At 36.5% G+C, this 21,174-nt stretch overlaps 1 protein-coding gene across 1 annotated transcript in view; it reads right to left on the bottom strand.

The window, feature by feature from the left end:
• EDIL3 (EGF like repeats and discoidin domains 3) overlaps nt 1-21,174 on the bottom strand; it is a gene marked incomplete at both ends in the record, with an annotated part of 256,953 nt that overhangs the window by 141,723 nt on the left and 94,056 nt on the right. The window contains one exon of the mRNA XM_080362067.1: nt 7,157-7,186. Coding sequence (XP_080218193.1) covers nt 7,157-7,186 — 30 coding nt within the window. The remainder of the gene's footprint in view (nt 1-7,156; nt 7,187-21,174) is intronic.

Here is a 21,174-nt window from a genome sequence, read left to right as displayed (position 1 = left end):
CTGTTTCACATCACCTCCTGGTCCTCCATGTGCCTTAGCACAGCTTCTAGGAACATCCATTCCATGATCTTCCCAGGCACAGAGGCGAGGCTGACAGGTCAGTAGTTCTTGTGGTTCTCCTTTCTACCCTTTTTAAAAATGGGTTTGTTCTTCTTCGTCTTGTTTGTTCTTGCTTCATCTTCAGAGGTTGAAGCAATCAGTATAAAGTGATAATTCTTTACTATTTTGTTCACAGGACCCTGTCTTAACTGCTGGTTCTGATCTTTGTATTTGTCCAAGCAAGGTCTAGACAGCTGCAAAGCTTCTTCCTGAGGAAGAAGCTTACTAGATAGAAAAGCACCAAGATAAAGCTATCCTGTTTATGCAGACCTGGTATCACCAGACAGTGCTGACATTGCTAGAGCCTGAAACAAAGGTCTTGTTTCTCCCTTCCAGGGTGACACCTCCATCTGTTCTGCTCCCTGCTCTCCGTGATACAGAGATGCATTGGTAGATGTCATGGCAGACTTGATTTCACTCACTTTCAGACGGCAGCACAAACTGCTGGCTTCCTTAAAAGCGACTTCTCAGCTTTGTTAGGTTAGGACCTGCCTCTGCTAATTGAGTGTGAACTAGGCCTACCTCCTTGGCTGACTCTGTGGACTTTTCCATGGCAGTAAGAACAGCAACCTCTGACACTTCACTGTGAAATTGCTTGTCCCAGCTCTGAAGTATCGGTGCAGAAAGGTTTCTCAGTAGAACAGCTTTGAGAATAAAAAGGAGCAGCAGAACACCATTTTTCCTTAACCTCATTATGAGAAACAGTGAAGTGATTTGAGCTGAGTTCAGCCTGAGGCAGATGCCTGGTATGGGAAATCTCTGTCTCAAGTTCAGGTGAGAAAGCGATAAGCAACCAAAATAAAATCTTCATGACATAAAGCAATAACTGGCTTAAGGGACACTGTGATCTTCCACTTCCACTTTTATTGGTATATGGTGATGAAGGTTGTAAACTCACCAGAAATACCACTCTTCATGCAGATTATTTAAAAAATTTGCCAATATATGAGTTTCTCAGATAGCTGCCAGCACTACAGGCTAACCTCAGCCTCCTAGCACTCTTTCTGTCTAATCCTGAAAAGAAGCAAGCAATTTTGCCAAAACGAGCTATTTTTATGATATATGGACAAACTTTCACTAAGAGATAGGCTGAAAATACTAATTAATTTCCATTCCTGACCTACGCAAGATTTCCAGCTTTAAAATGTGACAGCCTGCTGTAATAGCCTTCAGTGCCACCTGGAATCTAGAGCTATTTCCACTGCATAAACCTCATTTACATCGAAGTAGGGTTCAATATGACCTTTCTATAATGTTCTGATTTAGTCTACATTTTTCTTGAAGTATATGTAAAAGTAATTAACAAGTTAGCTTCAGGCACTGAAAAGTAAAACACGCATTTCAAGAAGAAAAAGAAAAGGAATTAGTACAAATGCATAAACCAAGTAAGAGAGTAAAAACTCTATTACAGACCCCGAGGGAACAGCAGTTCCTCTACCTTAGAATAATACGGAAAGATGCTTTTCCTCTTCAAAATGTGTGAAATAGAATAGCTTTGCATTCCACAGCATAATTATTGTCAAAAGACAGCCTGAGAGAACGGTCTCACAAAACTACACCACTTAGGATGCTGCTGTACAGCAGTCAGTAAATTGAAGTCCTTGAGACTATGCTAGATGCAGCTTTGAGGTTTTGAGGGTGAGAAAGTAAGAAGATTAAATATCTCCTGAACTTTTTGGAAAGTTTTATTTCAATAAGCTACGAACATCTGTTTATTTTATTTTTTTCTTTTCTGATAATCATTAATGCAGTTACCATTTGAATTTCTTGCAATCAATGGAACGCCATTAGGACATTATTTTCAGGAAGAAGTGACACCTTTTGTGAAATCTAATTTCATACTCACAATCAGTTAAGTATTTTTAAGTGAAACATATAGTATAGTTAGACTATAAGGATACAAGTATAATTCCTGTGTAAATACTAATCTCAGTAAGATCTCAAGTGTTTTCCATTTGAATTCATAATATAGTTCTCTGAGGATCAACAACAGGTTGCCAGCACTTTAGCCAACTGGTTATCTTCTGCTCTTTGATGAGCAGTTGAACATCAAAAGGTAAAGGCATTGCTGACATGATGGAAGGAAAGACAATGAGAAACTGGTTACAATATTACTCTGCCCAAACAAAAGACCTATCTAAAATTTCAGTTACAAAATCACAGAATGTTTTTTTTTGGAAGGGAACTTTAAAGATCATCTAGCCCAAACTCCCTGACATGCGCAGGGACTCCTTCGACCAGATCAGGTTGCTCAAATCTCCATCCAACCTGACCTTGATCACTGCCAGGGATGGGGCATCCACAGCTTCTCTGTGCAGCCTGTGCCAGGGCCTCACCACCCTCATCGTGAAAAATGTATTTATGATGTTCCATCTGACCCTGCTTATGTTCTAAACTAATATCAAACTATTATAATCTATCTAATATAAAGCTATCTAAGATGGTGCTGACTAGAACCTTCCTACCTTCCACCATAAAGATTTATGAAAAGTCAAAATCTTAAAAATTTGATTTATGAATTTACCTCAAAATAGACTGGGACAAGGGAAAACTTCAGATTTTAATTATTTTATGTCTACTGTTTTAAATCTGTAGAAAATTATAATTCAGTGATTTTTTTACATGCAGGGGTATTTAGAACAAGCAAAAGTACTTATTTTTTAAAAAAATGCGGCTCACATTTTTACAATACAAATTCTATTCTGTTTGTTTAAACTCACCATGTTCCATAAACAATTACTTTGAAGAACCAGTAATTTCACCAGAAAATTGAAAAAAAATTCTACTTACAGCTAAAACAAGATTGCATACTTTTTTAAAATCTAAACTTCAGTAATGTTTAGCACTTAGGCCTGGGAAATAGTATTGTTTTGTCCCTTTGATTAAATAGAAAAATAAATTCTAATTTTATTCTGGATCACAGATCAATTAAAAGTACATAATATTCACAAAATTCTCAAATAATATTTATAATCCTCACAAAATTCACGTATTAGCTGCAACTTGAAGTACTTCATATCCTTTAATAAGTTTTGTTTGGAAAAATATTATGTTGCCTTCCAATTAATCTCATCTTTCCTCCCCTGCAATGGTAACACTAAACACACTTTGTTACCTCAGAGTGTTTAGAAAACAATCATAGGGTACTTTTAACAGTTTGAATGCTAAGTGATGGCTATTGGACCTTGCAGCTGGAAGCATACGCACACCTCCCCAACACTACTAGATCACCACTAGAATCAGAAGGTTAATTATGCTTCACTAAGATAAACGTCACAAACTTGAGGAAATTTGCTGCTTTTTTGGAGAAGCGCAAAATCTGGTGGCTAACAGAACTCGCTTTCTGCCTGAACAAGGTACATCCCACTGAAATTACTGTGACATACTCTTGATGATTGCACGAGGCTTCAGGTGTAATTTCTATTTATTCTTCAGCACCTCTGCATCCTTCAGACTGCATGACTGCATTTGTGCTCTGAGGAAGAGGTATCTGCCTGAGGCAGAACACATAGCTTTATAAATGTCAATACAATCACAGAAATAAGTTGTATTGAAACAATCCCCTAAGAATGCACTAATCTGTTACTGTCAAAGCAAGAACTACATCTGGTCATACCTTAAAGCAAAATCAATAAAAACAAAAAATACAAAGCATCTGAAGAGACAGTATTGCTGACTAAATTTTAAGACATAGATTAATCTTACGTAAAGGATAATTGCACTTTATCCATAAATTTTCCGCTGAAAAACTTAGGATAAGTAATATCTTTATAATGAACTTTTAAAAACTACTTCGTTTTCACATGCATGCCCTTCAGCACTAAATTTGAAACTTTTTTCCTGCTCTTAGTAAAAAAGTCTTTTTTTGAGTTTCACCCCCATAAGGAGCAACATAGTGCACTTTTTGTTAAAATTTATATTGAGCTTCTAGGCTGCACTTCTGCTGCACCTAATTTGAGCTCCAATCTAGAAAACACATGCTTAAACACATGGCACAAACACAATAGGTTTACTACACATCGGCTATTCAAATACTAACTACGTACTTCACTGCTTTGATGAGGAAGATCCAAAACAAGCTGCGTACACCTGTACAGAAAATTACTGTTTCATCTTATGGAATTTATAGAAAATTGTATCCTTATTCAATATAGCTTATTTTGATCATAGTCATATTCCATGCAAATGTAGAGTTGGGTTATACTCTATTAATATCCAGCAAAACAGTTTAAGATCCACAATTTTTTACTAAAAGCAAAGACTGGAAGTGTTTTCCCAAAGGTGTAAATTATCATTTGAAGAGCAAAAAAAACAAAACAAAACATTCTGGGCCTGGAGAAGTTTAGTCAAATTTAATCTGACAAAAAGGCTTCAAATTAACCACAATATTTCCCAAGAAAACATTTGTTTCAAAAATAATCCCTGAAGAATATAAACATGTGAAGTATTAATGTTCTAGAAACAGATTAAATACCAGAAATTATTACTGCTTCATTAATTAGCTTAATTTTGCAGGTGTTTAGTCATGTTCCTTTGCAATATAATTTCTGAGCAGTTAAGATTTATGTGCACAAATGTTTACAAATACGTTGTCTCATGTTGTACATCTTCCATTTACCATTTATGCCAGAGGCATTGTTAATCTGTCCAAACCAAAGAACAAAAACATTCTCATGCTGTATGTTTGTGTACTTCTAGCTGTTGACTTGTCTGTGTGGGAATATCTATCTTTATTGCTGTATCAGTGGGTCTCTCACATGTATACTTTCACTGCAAATGGCATTCTCTCATGGAATAGCAAACATGAAAAGATCACCATTCTTTCCATTGAGAGTTTTCAAGCAGAAAGTTAAACTGGTATAGCTAATTACTTCATAACTAATTGTGGCACATTTTCAGATGCCAACAAACCCTGAAACTATAACAATAAAAACGATGTCTAAAAATTAGTGCATCTCACTTAATATCACAAGTAAGTATATGATTTCTGTTTGAAACATATCTGATCAAGTCTTGTGGGAAATATTTGAAAAAATACTGGTGTAAAAATGTTATTCATAATGAGTGAATTAGAAAAAAAAAAATGAACATTTAGGCATATGTGACGGAGCAATGGTCAAAGTGGTTAATTGTAAATTATTGGCTGAGCTTTGTTGAACAGAAGAATTATGTGGGGAAATAAACAAAGCAATGACAGTAGGGCCAAGTAAAAGAAAGCAGTCAGAAGTTATCAAAACCAAATCATTTAAATGAATACAGAAGCAAACCATGTCACCTGGCACTCCAAAAGTCAAGGGCTCCTGAGGAACTGAATAAAGAATCTGCAGACTTTTGTGATATTATTGAAATTTCAGCTGGTGAGTTGAATGGAGATCTGTAGTGAAGCCATATAGCTGATTTATAAATTCCATTTCCCTCCATTTACCCATTTTCAGCTGATGCATCTGGTTAGCTTGGCCAGCTCACAGTTACAGGCTTTCACAAAAACGGTGGTGATGTTCAAAATGCAAAGAAGGAAGCAATATCTTCATGAAACAATACACTTGTTGCACCAGGAATTATGGTTTTACAATGTACAACCCTAGCAAGGTTGTCTTGAACATTAGCACAGTGTATCCGTATATGCCTCTAAACTCCGTCTCTACAAAATGTGCATACTGAAACTAATTCCATAAAGGAAAAAAAAAAGAGTGTTGTTTTCTTTTTCTCTCTTTCTCCTCTAAAAAATAATCTCTTTTTGTAACTGATACTTCTACTGAACAGCTGCATTAGGTTTCTATTAAGATATTTTCCATGAAAATTTCAAGGCTGACAGATCTCTCAAGAAACAGATAGTTGGAGGTTGATGCTTAGTAATTTTTATATATACTCCTCAGGGGTGTGTTAGTACTCTACAGTACCTTCCCAAGCTCTTCCTTTGTTTCTCAGTTCTTCTGTTTCTCATTTTTTTCTCGCCTCAGTCATGCTTTCTTTCCATTCCACTACTATTTTCATGTTAAAAGCTCCCTTTTGCTTCTTTCTCTGTTCAGTGTTAGTCTTAACTATTCTCACCCTCTACTCTAGGTTTTGTTCTCTATCCTTTCATTTATTATTCTCCACCGTACCCTAATTACTTATATTGCTCCCAAGTTGTAGGTTAGTGTTGTAAACAGTGTTCAATCCTTCCTTGCCATCTTTTCTTCATTCACTTTCCTTACCTTTTCTCCTTTCGTCCTCTGGAGACCTTTACTTCTTTTAACAAGTCACTATAAAGTGACTCCCTACCCATTTGATGTTTTAGCTCACTGAGTTTATACAACTCAGTGCCATTTCAAATATGTTAAGCTGTTTAGCAGCATTTTTCTTTGGTACGTTGTCTTCTTTTTCTTTAAATACTCCCACGCTAATGGATTGCCAATTAATTAGAAATAGTTAATCTTTGCAATAGAATAAACACTATGTGTTTGTGTCTCCTGGGGAGCTCCTAAACTAATTTTTATGACTGTGTTGTTAATGGTTCTCACTAGTTGGCAGCCTGTCAATGGAAATAAAAGTTCGCTGAGCAGATATTCAGGCCATAGTCTGCAGAATGTTTTCTTTGAACAGGATGTTTCTGCACCTGCTGTCCTTCCCTTCCTTCACTGCTTGTTTCCAGGCTGCACTATCTTTAAGGATGCCGGTTTTGGGGGTCATGCAGATGATTGAGCTTCACCAGCGTAAAGACAGATAAAAAGGTAGAATAAACAATCATTTTTTTGAACTCCTGATTGCTTTTGACCTGCTTTCTTGTGTGAAGTCCAATGTGCCAGCTTAAAAAAGGAAGAAGGGAAAACGAAGGCACATGCGGCAAATAAGATTTTAAATTACTAATGGAGGAGTGTATCTCCTATGGAATCCAAATTAAGGATGTGGAAAAATAAGAAAAAAGGAAGGGGATGAAATAGAAGAGAAAAGAACCCAACAGTGATATGGCTATTTAGCATGTGTTAGACCCAAAATTATTTATTAAAATTATTAAAATTATTTCAGAGAAAGCAGTGGTTACCACAATGCAGATGTAATCATAAATTATTCATACCTGCTGAAGTTGGTTCCTCTTCAATCGAGGCTGTGCAAAAAGGGAGTGGGGGTGGGGACAGGGAAGGGAAAGGAAAGAGAAGGGAGACAGAAACATACAGATGAAGAAATCCATATATCCAAACTGTTATATTATTTGCATTTTCTTAATATATGAGCAATATGACATCATGAAAAACTTTAGGCTAAATAGTTTGATCAACATGAATAACAGATCTTAGTGGAGAACTAAGCTAAAATGAGTTAAGATCTTCACTTACATTTAGAATGTTACACTCTTAACCTTTCCCTCTAATTCAGATGGTGGGACAGGCTCAATACTGCAACAGCAATGAACAACAGAAGAGTTTGTGTCAAATTCTGTGCAGTCAAATTTACTGCCAGCTGTTGCAATACTAAAAAAGAGCGGTTCTTAAGGTAAAGCCTTCTAAGAAATAGACCACAAGGCCCAAGTATTTGGTAATCTAATTAGATTTGTTGTCTGATGACACAGCTGAGCCAGATGCTGCTAATGAGAGGTACGTTCCACACCTTTTTCCCATTTGCCCACCCCTTGCCCCTTCTGTTTTCTTCACTTTCCTCCAACTTGCTGCTGGCAACAATGAATTAATGATCCCGAAATTAAGTAGTTAGGGAGCAAAAATGGTGGTTTTGTTGTTTTGTTTTGGGAGGGAGGCAAGGATGGGTAGTTGCCCATTGGACTCTTCACTCCATATGTTTAGTGTCTGAGGAAAGCAATACAAATTCATATCTTCACAGTAAACCATTTCCGTTTCGGTGACAGATAACCATTAAATTGCCTTGAATCACCATCAGAAAGCATGTTTGACTGCAGACTATCTATTACCTGTTCATTCAAAATAATGAAACAGATGGATTCACAGTAAAACTGTATTTTAAAAGTACATCAGTGACCTAGCTCTTCATCTCCTTGCAGTCAGTATGTTTTATATACACATGCATCACAAAAATGGTCTTCTCACACTCTTGCAAAGTTTTCAATGACAGAAAAAGTAGCAATCAAGTGTTTCTCACTTGGATACTCTAAAAGCATGTCGAAACCTGAGAGGATTCTCCATAAATGTGATATAGAGACCCTTTTAAGATACAAAACACAGATATTCTTACTTTCATTTTTTCTCTTTTAAGGAATCTTTTCTACCAGTTGGAATGAAAGGTCCTTCTGTTTGATTTTTTGCAGAATCAGTTCCATAAAACAATGCCCCTACAGCCACAGCAAACATTGATCCTCCCTGAAGGCTGCAGAGGTTGCACTTGGCACGTATAAAGTTTTCAAACATTTTCTCAAAGATCAGTGCCATGCTTGGTAAATTGACTTATTTGCCTTCAACTTCACTTCATGTATTATGGTAGGAGAAATAAGGAAAGGAGCAGGCAGATCTTTCCTCTTTTTAGTGAAACTTTGTCAGAGATAGCAGAGACTTTTTCAACAGACACCAACTGTATTTGAGGCCAATGATAAAACTTGCTTAATTCAGTACAATATTCTATGTGTGACTGTATGTGACAATTAATATCAGACATATGAGGTATTTCTCATTTCAGAGTAGCGTGGTGTCCTTTTGGGGGCTGTCAAATCCAATCAGTAGAAAATAATGAACTACTGTCTGAAGCATCAGCCAACCATCTCATCTCAAACTAATGTTTCCTGAGGTAAGTAGGTGATTTTTATTTATATAGCTTAGTGTTCAGATAAACAATTAAGACATTACAAGAAAAGTACATTACAAAACACAGTCCTCATTGGCCTAAATCAGGTATTTAAGAGGCTAACTCTTCCCTTTTCTAACTCCTCATTTGGTGTCTAGATGTGTATTTTGAAACTAGATTAATCCATTTTGAGGTGTACATATGTAAAGATCACATGAAGCTTTTAAATATTGCAATAACATATGCTTTCACTGAATAATTTCTGAATTTAAATGAAATGTGTTTGTAAGAGTTGAGGATTTCAGGACAATGAAAGAAAGAAGGGAAAACACCACTCTATTGGTTTTAAATTGAACTAATCAGATACGTTACTAGTTTAATAACAACATGACAGCTGATTCCAGAAAAAAAAGAAACTGAGTATTTAAACCTCAAGAATAACAGAATCAGATGTAAAGAAATAAACTACAAAACCAAGTCAATCAAGCATGTTCTCAAGGTAGCACTGGCAGAGAGGACTACACAAACAGAACAGAACGCAAAAGTTAGTTAGAAGTTCCATTACTATATTTTACAAGTCCCAAAATCTGTACTAGCTGCAAGCTCAACTATTGCTTGAGCAACAAATAATTAAAATACTAGTGACTGTGCATTAAATCTGGTTAAACAAAATTGTCCATTAGACAAAGAATATTAACTCCAGTAACATTTTTTTTTTTTCAGATTGCTATGTGAATAACATTTATAGACTTAATTACTGGGGTGAATACCAGCATTAGTAATTCAAAACTGGATTCTCTTATTACTCTGATGGTTGTTTCAGTGGGACTGCTCTGCACTTAGGTACAAGTCTAAATAAAATTGGAGAGCTGAATCTCAGCTGAAATAAATCACTCAGACACCAAGACAGCTATGCCAATAAAGTTACTTTCCTGTTTATTTAATTAATTTTGACTATTTGATTGCTGGTTTAGGCTCCTTCAGGAATAGACTATGTTGACTCTTGTCTGGGTTAGACTAGAGTTAGTGAGAACTGCTTCTGTAAAATGCATAAGACGTATCTACTTGTCAATACTGTATTTCTTAACCTTCAACAGAAATTACAGATGCATATTAACAATACATATGAAGATATGAACCCATTTGTACTTAATGCATATTTTTTTAAAAAATCAAATGAACTTAATCTCTTGCTAGGACTTCTTTCACCTCTCATAGCTTGATAGATGATGTTTAAAATCGTCTATCAGCCTTCAACAAACTATTGAACACTCAAAGAATAGACTATTTTTACTTTATCATACCAGCTCAAATGCAATGTCAGCACTCTGTTTTCCACTTGTTAAATAAAAGCACTAAATTACCGCACCAAAAATTTCCTACACAACACTACATTTTTTTTTTTTTTTTTCCCATCAGCAGTGATTTAAAACTTGTGGTTATTTTAAAATGCTATTTATACAGTGACTCATCTCCACAGTAATTATCTGTAATTTACTTTCTTATTTCAAAGGGGTGGAGAGGGAGTAAGCTGGAATTGCCTTGCTCAACTGAGCTGGCACAAGCTTATGACTCACTATGCTGAGTGGTGGATCACCGTAAGTCTGGGTTTCTCCTTCCAACTTCAGAGCAGCGAGACTAGCACAGAGGAGCCAGTTATTCGACATAAAATCCCCCAAAACAGTCACAGACATCCCCAAGTCATGATCTGATAACAGCATTGCGTGACTTTGAACTGTAATGTACTCTGCATCCTTAAAGTTTTTTCAAGAACATTTTTCTTCTTTTAATGCACCATTGACAAAATATCGAAAGACGTGGCAGCACAAACATTATTTTTTATTTCCTTAGAGAAAATCTGATGGTCAGTTGGGAAAACTTAATCATGTTTTCCTTAGGGGTGGATAACTGCATGATATAAGTGCAGGAGTGGAAAAAACTAGAAGACATGGGCAGATTTGGAAAGCATATACCAGGATACATATTGTCCACAATATATTAGCTTAAGAAAGATAATGTAAGAAGACAATGCTTGGACAATATCTAAATACCTATACCGAACTTCTGATCGTTTCTGTTACAATGGTAGAAGCCTTGACAGGTCTGAGAAAAATGTGAACTTTGAAGCATAGGTAACTTCAGGGTGGTAGATTCGGTGTAACACTGTGCTGTACTGCGTTATGTATTATGACACATTGCACTAGTTTTGTGTTTATATTAAGGTTTGTGTTAATTTTATATTAATGTGAAATATGTTCGCCTTTCACATTCCAATAAAACGTACGACATATATAAATAATAGATATATGACACTATCTTTATGGAAAAGGCTATGGAAAAGCTCTACAAAATTATCCAAATGAACATCTGTGAACAGTAGGATCCAAAAGCAAATAACATTTTCTGATTGCAACGCCAAAAATAAATTATGTTCTGCTCAGCATCAAAACTCAGGATCTCAGAGGACCTGAATGCTACGAAGACTGACTGACTGACTTCCCAAAAACTCAACATCAGTCAGTAAGAATGTGATTTTAATGCTCAGATGTTTCATTGAAATTATTCACTTAAGAAGTCTATCTTTTCACCCGCTCCACATTAGACAGACTTCAGTTCATTTTTTCCATAAACTGGCTCAACCTTCTTTGGTTCTCAACCCCTGTGGGCAGTATTGGCATGACTGGGGAGGCAACCCATCCTCAAGCAGAGACACAAACCTTGTTCCCACACAATCCCCCATTGAATCCAAACTCATTCCATTCCATATTGTCAGGTTAAATGTGCTAAAAACACCTCCAAGTCATAGATCAGGTGTTTAATGCTGTCTTACCAACTAACTCAACCAACCTGACTTGCTGCCGTTGCAACAAGTGATATAAATAATTGTCACCCCTAGTTATAAAGAGGAGTAAATCCTAACAAAAACAGACTGTTTTCAAGATGTGTGAATCTGATGAATCTGGAAAAAGCACCATGAATTTATGCCAGCTGGTCAAAGATACATCTGTTAGTGTTATCTCACAGTTGTACAGTTGCATTTGTTCTGTTATGGTGTGTTAATTGTAATTGTATTACTGGGACACCTGCACATCCTTCACCATTCACAGGCCCTTGGGAGCAGCAGGGCCTCCTTCTAGCTTCAGATGGCTAAATTGTGTTTGCAGCTATTTTCGTAAATTAAACAAAGCAAAACAAGAAGGAAGATTCCAGTTAACTCCTTAGTGCATGCCAGCGATAACTCACTATGAACTGATAAAACTCTGACTGGATGACAGATGCTAAATGGAAAAGAAAGTTGTTAATTAAGAAACCCTATAAATGCCTGTGGCACTTAACAGGGGAAACCTGTCTCTCTTCATGGGTTTATATCCGCTTAAGCACATAAAGCCTATGAAAACCATACTCTTTCTTCTCTTCATTATTTTATTTCAAGAAGTAAATTTCTAATAAAAAGTGACTATCTGAGCAAAATTTCAGGTATTATTAAAATCTAGCATACTACCGTGTTAAAATGACATTGTTAGAAAACCCAACAAGGGTGGCTAGTTCATTCTCACTAGTCTTCCTTTTTTGCTAAGCATCATGCCCTGGTGCTGAATGAGAACATGCTTGAATATGAAACAAAAGATTTTTTGGGGTTAAATTCTATATTTTGCAGAAGACAAGATTAAATAGTGATTTTTGTGTTTAGTGCCTTTATGCTCAAAACCTTGTGGAACAACGCAGTCAATGGAGTGCCTACTGAGCCTCTTATTTGGCAGGATGTTCTTCTTAAGGAAAACAGCATAAAAAGATTTAGTTTTAAAACAATTACTCAGTTCTTAGTCAGCTGCAGCTCTTGCCAAGGTTTCAAGTGCTGCCAAAGGCACAACGGTACTTAAAGCTGTAATTCTGAAACCAGGAGTAGTCTGTCATGACTTGAAATATCACAAAATTTTACACATACACACTGCCATATGCAGGCTTGAGTAGATGTGCATATTCCAAAAGAGCAAAGAATGTAATCAGAAAATATGCTATTACTTTTATGTACAAAAACAAGTGTATTCAAATAGCTGAGTGACTAAGATAGTAAATCAGTCTACAGTAGTATTTGCTTCTTTAAATTTCAAGCAGCATTCTCCAACACCTAAATGCATAATCTTAAAAACAAATACTAGAAAAGGCTATAAAGTTTAGTTATGGTGAAGGAGGTATCTGCTGGTGTCTATTACACTTATGGATACAAAAATCTATCCAGGATATCCCTATAGTTACACAAAGAAAGCTTTGCCTTGCAAGACAAACAATTTCATATTTTCATATTTCAGTCACTTGTCTGAAGCTTTTTCACTTAACTGGTTTGTGTGTTTTAAAGGAAATTTGAACAGCTACTTTTATGTGAATAGAGAATTTAAAAATAGTGTTGTCTATGACACTGAAAAGCAATAATGATGATGGTAGTAACTTTTATTTTATGGATATTCTCCCTCTTGGAAAACAAAACCTAAACCAACCAATCAACAAAAAATCAAACATACCAACGAAAAACAAACCACCAGACAACCAAAAAAACCACAAACAAACAACAAAACACAATGAAAGCCCACTCAGATGCTCACAGTGTGTTTGAGCCTGGTTTTGGACTCCACAGGAGGCTGGATTAGCTCTGTCACTGCAGATGTGTACCCTAGTACTTCATCCGGGCTAAGTCAAAGGCACCTGGGTGCCATGCCAGATATACCATTCCTTTGTATTATGGGCTGAAAATGTGTTGCATCTCAATACAGAGATGACAGAGGCTGAGAGGTCAGTTTAATCTGCTTTTGATAACAGTTTACTCACAGCTGGGAAGCTCCTAGCACTTGGTCTCTGTGCAAGGGAGGAGAGCAAGGCTTTCTCAGAGGTACCATAATTCAGGCTGAAACAAAGCTGGTTTGAGATAAATAGATGTTGAAAAGGGTCTGAGCATCACTGAGTCTTCCAACAGAAATAAGATGATAGAATTACTACAATACTACTTGACAATATCCAATATCCAACATCTGATAGATTCAAAACCACAATATACAATGCTCAAAACAGAGCAGAAAATAGCAGTTAAGACAAAAAAACAAACCAAAACAAAAAACAAAAACAAAAACCACACACACAAAACAAACACAAAATAAACAAAAAACAAACAAAAAACAAACCAAAAAACCCCAAACCAAAAACAAACAAAAAACCCACACAAAACAAACAAACAAAACACACCGCCAAAACTCTACATGGTCCTGTAACAGCAGATAATTTTAATGCATGAACTTTTTGTGACACTATTGTGCCATTTCTTACCCCAGACTAACCTGAACCAGACAGCCTGCTGCCAGCAGATTACATCCAGATTGACCAGCTTACCTCACTGAAATACACACTAGACAATTCAATAAACACACAGGAAAACCCAACAACTTTCAAACCCTCAAATTTCAGGGCACATACGTATCCTGAAGTTTTCAGTACTTTTTCCAAATACTTAGCAGGTTTTGGCAAATTATCTAATATGCTAGTGTGGCAAAATGCAAACCCCTCTCTCTCCCCCTCCCTCCTTCAGTATGGAAGGAGTAGGCACATCTTCCTCTCTCTCTGCTACTTGAGGCTGACAGCTTCTTTTGTTTGGCCCCAGAGCACACAAAAATTTTATCAAAATAAGTAAAGTGTTTAGATTGCATCAAGACAAAATGTATTTAATGGTCACTCTTTCACAGAAAATAGTCTACAACATATTAAATAAAACTGCATACAGGTCTGAGTTCAAATACCTTGCTCGGTTCATAAACCCTACAGCAAAAATATATTTTTTTTTTCTTTTTTTAATCCAAGCCATAGTACTCTTTTCAGCATGACTGAGGACCAGCATACTGCTTTGCTGAGATAATTTCCATGCAACACAATCTTCATCACAGAAAATTTGAACTGCAAATTGTGTAACGTGCCAAGAGGAGAATTCAAAGGAGCAGATGGCAGCTGAAATGAAGGATGTAGCATTAGAGGAGTCTCATGCAGGGATACATAGCGCTTTGGTGTGGTGTGTGTTTTTAATTGCTTTTCAGCAACTTCAGGAATCAGAACAGAGAATATCCCACCATAAAGCTACATGGCATAAACACAGGTACAGAAAAGATTGAGTCCTTGTGCAAAAAAAAACCCAAATCATGTGCAAAGCAGATATTTTAAGTTAGTAAAGCAATATTTTGGTTGCCAAAATACTGCCTTTGTAGTTTATTTTGGTTTATATTTAACTTCAGTACAACCGTAATAAATACCTACATTATTGTTCAATATTGAAAAATACATGTTGAAAAATGTATATGATGTAGACTCTGGCAAAACAGTGTCAATACTGTCTAGATTCAATAAAAGCCTGCCCTCATCTAGATCTCAAAGAATTTATTGCCATATGTCTATAGAAAATGTCAATTTATCTAAGAATATCTGCAGAAGCTATACTGAACCTGGACCTTTTCAAACCCAGCACATTGTTCCGCCCTGAAATACAAATGACAAAGACGTTTACTTTAAACCTAGGGCAGTTTGAACAAATTACTGTGCCCTACACTGGTTTTACTGAGCATGCAAAGTTCTTTGCTGACATCTGTATTTCAATGAAGAGAAATACCAAAGGAGAAACATGCTTAAACATAAGCATAAAAATAGGTGGTTTTCTCTCTTGCTGACACAAATATTGTTTTGCTATATGCAGTGAAACAAGGCAAGAGAGTGGTATGAAGTAAAAAAAATCACCTGATATGAGGTTTATTTATTCTTCTCAGAATAGCTACATTTACGCCCTTCGTATCCTCCCATCTGTACACTATTCTTAATTTTTCAGGAAATAATTAAAACTTATGCATGCAAGGCTTCTTCTCATGAACAAGTGAAGACAATTTACAATTATTTCTCTTTTATATTAATCAATAAAACCACTAGAAGTCAAAAGTTTATCAGCCTCTCTGACTTCAACCCTGTCAGAAGCATTTTCACAGCGGCTGTCAGTCAGCACTCTGGTTTACCTACACACCTTCCAATTTTCATTAGTGTAGGAGTCGGGCTTATTGATTTTGAGGTTTGTTGTTTTTTGGTATTTTTAAAGAGTTTTTTTCATCCTGAGTATATGGATTTTCTGAAACCCATCTCAAGCCTACTTTTCCATACATTTCTCAGAGCAGATTTATTCATTTTCCTTGCACCTTCCCTCAGAAGCAGAGTTCTGCATTTTCAGAGGATGCCTAGCACCCTCTCCAGTGGCTGCACTTCAAAAGCAAACCCAACCAGCACCTCCCGCTGTGAGAAATAAGAGCTGTTGGGCTCTGGTGAGCTGTGCTAAAAAAACGTGTCCTCCATTCCTTTTGATTTTCCTTCTTCCATACTTTAAAGAGATGGCAAAACCTCTCCTTGCATTACCTCCTTCCAACTGATGTTGGATGGAGTCTAGAGCACTCCTACACACTTGCATCTCCACTGCAGGCTGTTGCAGCCTATCACAAAAACAGAGATCACTATTCATTTAATCTGCTTTCCTTGGCATTTGACATGTTGAAAATGTTTTTTATTTGGTCGGCTCAGGTCAGAATAATGTAAATTGGTACTTCGATCCTTGCCTCTGGATTCAGTGATGCCTTGTGTTCTTCTTAAAAAGTGTACAGAAATGCAGGATACACAGGGAAAGTTGTATGGTGCTCTGAACCATTTAGTGCAACACCATAATATTGCCTCTTATTGGCAGATGTGGCACTTTTGTTTGGGCTGTCAAAGTGCTCACCATTCTGGCTTCCAGACACTGGCTGATAATAAACTCCTTGGAGATAGCCAAGCCATCTTGACATGGTCTTGGGCAACCAGCTCTAACTGGTCCTGCTTGAGCAGGGGTCATTGGACCAGTGGACCTGCAGAGGTCCCTTTGAAGCTCAACCCCACTGTGATTCTGTGAATCACATTTTGTTTAAAGAACAATTAACAGAAAGTCTGTGAGATGGGAAAGAAACAAAATAGATTTCTACAGTTACTTCAACTTTTGTCTTTTAAGTATTTGCCACCTTTTGATCTCTATATACAGCAACCTAACAGGCATTTTATGGCATTTTGACTGTCACACTATGATTATTGAAATGCATTAGATTTAAAAGACTAATTACAATGACAGAGATGGAAAACTCCCTACTGTTTCCATAGTCTTCACCTCTAATGTTCAAGGCAAATACACTGAAGTGCTCTAAGTGACATTTCTGGAGATCTGGGAAAATGACAGGCAGATACATGGTTAACTCAGAGGAACTACTGAGAGAAACCTGACTGTTAAGTGATTCATTTTCACTATGGTGAAGTGCACTAAGGATAAAAAACTACTAGGTTGTGTTCTCCATCATTAATCAGTTTCTTCAGGACAGAATGTCCTGAAGAATATATATATATTTTTATTTTTTTTCCTACTGATGGAAAAAAAAAATAGTACATATAAAGTACTTTCATGCTTGTAGTGAAATACATCATCTTAATTTCAACCCTTTTAGGAAACAAAACCCTAGCAATTTTAAAACACTTGAGTTTTATTTTTTTTTAATTTCAAAATCAGACATCAACAATCATTGTCTCAGAAAAATAAAAATTAAATTAATATATTTCCATTAACATTTTGTCAAGTTTTTATGTTAAACTTTTTCCTGTTAGTTGTCAGGTCAAAGTTATACGTGTTAGTTTTTAAAGGAAAAAAATTCCTTTTGAATTTAACGCACATTCATGAATAATTTGCATGGCCCCCATGGCATTTTCCAGTTAATATTCATGCAAAAGAAAGTTCAGGTTTAAAGAAGGACAATCTAAATGCCTATAATACTAACAGATGCAGTTTTATTGCATTTTCATTTGCTCAACTTTATATTGCATTATTAACATCAACATGAAATAACATCTAATACTAGTATCTAATAACAAAGTAAACTTGAAATAACTCATTGACGTAAGCAAAAGACAAAAATTAATCCCACAATATTTTGTCAAACAAAATTATTTTTTTTCCCCTTCAAAACCTTATTTTTTCACTAGGAAACTTATGATAACTTCATTGAACAGAAAATAAGCCCCTTAAGGAAATTCACTAGAATATTAAATTTTAAATTAAAGCATGTATTTTAAAGTCTATGTTAATTACTACATATAACATTCTGCAAGAGCTTTCTACATCATAAATTATTATGACTAAATGCAAGATATATTCGAGAAACAGACATAAAGAATAGCCGTCATGAAATATTCACCGGTGAGCAAATTCTTCTACTTCATAAATACTTCATGTTTTAACCTAGTGAATTTTGGCCATGACTCTGCATTAAAAGAACAAAATGACACACTATATATGTAAAAAAAGATACACACATATGCATACATACATACCCTCCTACTGTAGGCTGATAGAGCAAAATGTCCAGTTGTTATCTACAGTCAATGACTACAGTGAAACAGCCCATATTTGACTGAATTTTCTTCACTTATGTATCTTCCTGTTGATTCTTTGCACCACACAAAGGTCTGTACATGTGATATACTTTATAAATGTAAAACTGACTGACTGAATTTATTGTCTTCTGGTGACCTGGAATAAATCAATCAAATACACATTTATACTAACTTCCAGTGTCTCTGGGTTTTTTTTTTACTGCACTATCTTGCAGTTTGTGAATTTTTAAATGGACCCTCACACCATTAAGGGCCAATTCAGACCTATATAATGCAGATAGAAACTCCACTGAAATCACTGGAGTTCAGTCTAGCCAGGACAAAATCTTCACTCCAGGATAATTAATTCCTCTGTAATTAGGTCAATCTTTCCCAGCAGAAAGTGATCATGTAAATTTTGCTACCAGTTTTGCCACAACAAATGCACACCTCCTTGAGTGAGAAGCTTAATGAGGTTCTAGCTGTTTTACAAAACACATTAAAGTGCAAAAAACTTCAGCCTTCACTCCCAACATGGCCTCACAAGCCTGGGGAAGTTCAGTAGTTGCAGGTCTGTGGTTGGCTGCCATGCATCAAGGTGGTCAAACAGGTAACAGAAGAGGTTTGTTGTGGTTTTTTGGGGTTTTATTGTTTGTGGGTTTTTGTGTTTTGGTTTGCTTTGTTTTCTTTTTTTTCTTTTGTCAGTGTTTTTTTTTGTTTTGTTTTTTATACTGACAGAAGCTTCTGAGCTCCTCAAGAGGAGAAGAGAGTTCAGTTTAATGAGCTTTCTTTTCCTTCATATAGTCTTAGACCTGATATATCAAGCAACTCAAAATGTGATAGTTACTTTGGTGGATTGAGGGACTCAGTAAAAACTAAGGAATGGAAGATGTTGTTTGTTTCCTAATAACAGTAAGGATGAAAAAAGTTAATGGTAAATCCATGTTATCCATAAAAATTGAACCAGTAAAACGGAAACAAGCAAATAGAAACATTTTCTGTCCTTGTTTTCTCTCCTTCATATTCTAAAAGTCCTTTTTGCCTCTCTTAGTCACCTTGAAGCCATTAAAAGGTACTTTGTCTGTTTTCTGTATAGTTTGTTCTGCGCTGCATAGTGGAAAGGGGGATTTTATTTTCTTTTTCTTTTTTTTTTCTTTTTTTAAATAATGGTTCAATTTACTTAAACAAAAAACCTGATGGAAATCTTGCAAATAAATTACATTTGTTTATTTGATATAACCTTCTTTTTTTTTTTTTTTTTCTTTTTTTTCTTTTTTCTTGTTTGCTGTGTATATCTTCCAGTGCGATAATCCATGAATAACTGTCCCAAATTGTTTGGAAAACTACTGTGGTACAGGGATTTGTTTCCAACCTATGATGCTTGTGACACTAATTCTTTCGGTTGTTAATATATCAAACTTCTTCCAGCTCTCCTACACCAAACCAGAGGGTGAATAAGAATCTCATAAGCCTTTCGAAAGTTTATCCCATTCATGTCACCTCTTGCATGTATAAGCCTGTTATCTGCTGCTCATCTGCATTAACATTGTATTTACAGGTTGCCACCACATCATGTCACTATCATAGGAGGTTTTTTCCTCTGTCTTTTCAGCAAGAATGCCACTGACATAATGCTGGTTTTATCTGGTGTTATATTAACCAAGCATACTTCTGGACCCACGAAGAATCTGTGTTCAGGAATATGTTCCAAAACTGTGGTGAAGGTGGTCAGACAATCCAGAAGAACTTGCCATTTCTCATAGAATCACAGAATGGTTGGAGTTGGAGTTGGAAGGGACCTCTGGAGATGACCTAGTTCAACTCACCTGCTAAATCAGGTTCACCAGAGCAGATAACACAGGAAGGTGTCCAGGTGGCTTTGAATGTCTCCAGAGAAGGAGACTCCACAACCTCTCTGGGCAGCCTGTTCCAGAGGTCTGGCACCCTCAAAGTGAAGAAGTTTCTCCTCATATTCAGACAGAACCTCCTGTGTTTCAATTTGTGTTCAATGCACCTCATCCTACCATTGGGCACCATTGAAAGAAGTCTGGTCCCATCTTCTTGACGCCCATTCTTGTGATACTTAGAAACATAAATAAGATCCCCTTTTAGTCTTCTCTCCTCTGGGATGAACAGACCCAGGTCTTTCAGCCTTTCCTCATAAGAAAGATGCCCCCATCCCTTAATCACCTTTGAAGCTCTCTGCTGGACTCCTTCCAGTAATTCCTTGTCCTTGTTAAACTGGGGAGCCCAGAACTGGATGCAGAACTCCAGATGTGCCCTCACCAAGGCAGAGTAGAGGGGGAGGACAACCTGCCTTGACCTGCTGGTCACACTCTTCTTAATGCCTCCCAGGTACCCTTGGCCTTCTTGGTACATTCGTGGTCATCTTGTTGTCAACCAGAACTCCCAAGTCCTTATCTGCAGAGCTGCTTTCCAGCAGGTCTGCCCTTAACCTGTACTGGTGCCCGGTGTTATTCCTCCCTCAGTGCGGAACCCTACAGTTGTAATCTAGTTTTGTTCAGGGCACACTATATCAGATAATAGCCAGCACTAATATTTGGCTTTAAATAACTACTGCAATTGTCCAGAGTAAAAGCAGAACTCTCAGTTTACCCCTAACACTAAGTTGCTGGCCAGTTCTGGTGTATTTCAAAATACTGTGGGGTTTCATACTGCTCATCCTTTCATTCATCAACATTACTACCGGAATATTTATGGAAAACTTTATTTCTGTATTCAGTTTCTCTCTGGGTGCTCATCACAGTGAATCACACAATCTTTTACTTAGTTTGAATGTACACACCTGCACTTGCCTCCTCTTTCAAGTTGGGACTGCTGTTGATGTTGTAGTATGCACAGTTCTATGTACAGCTTGCAATATCTAGTTGCCTA

Source organism: Nesoenas mayeri (genome assembly GCF_963082525.1).
Source record: "Nesoenas mayeri genome assembly, chromosome: Z".
Classification (NCBI taxonomy): Eukaryota; Metazoa; Chordata; class Aves; order Columbiformes; family Columbidae; genus Nesoenas; species Nesoenas mayeri.
This window is presented reverse-complemented; position numbering and strand designations above follow the sequence as displayed.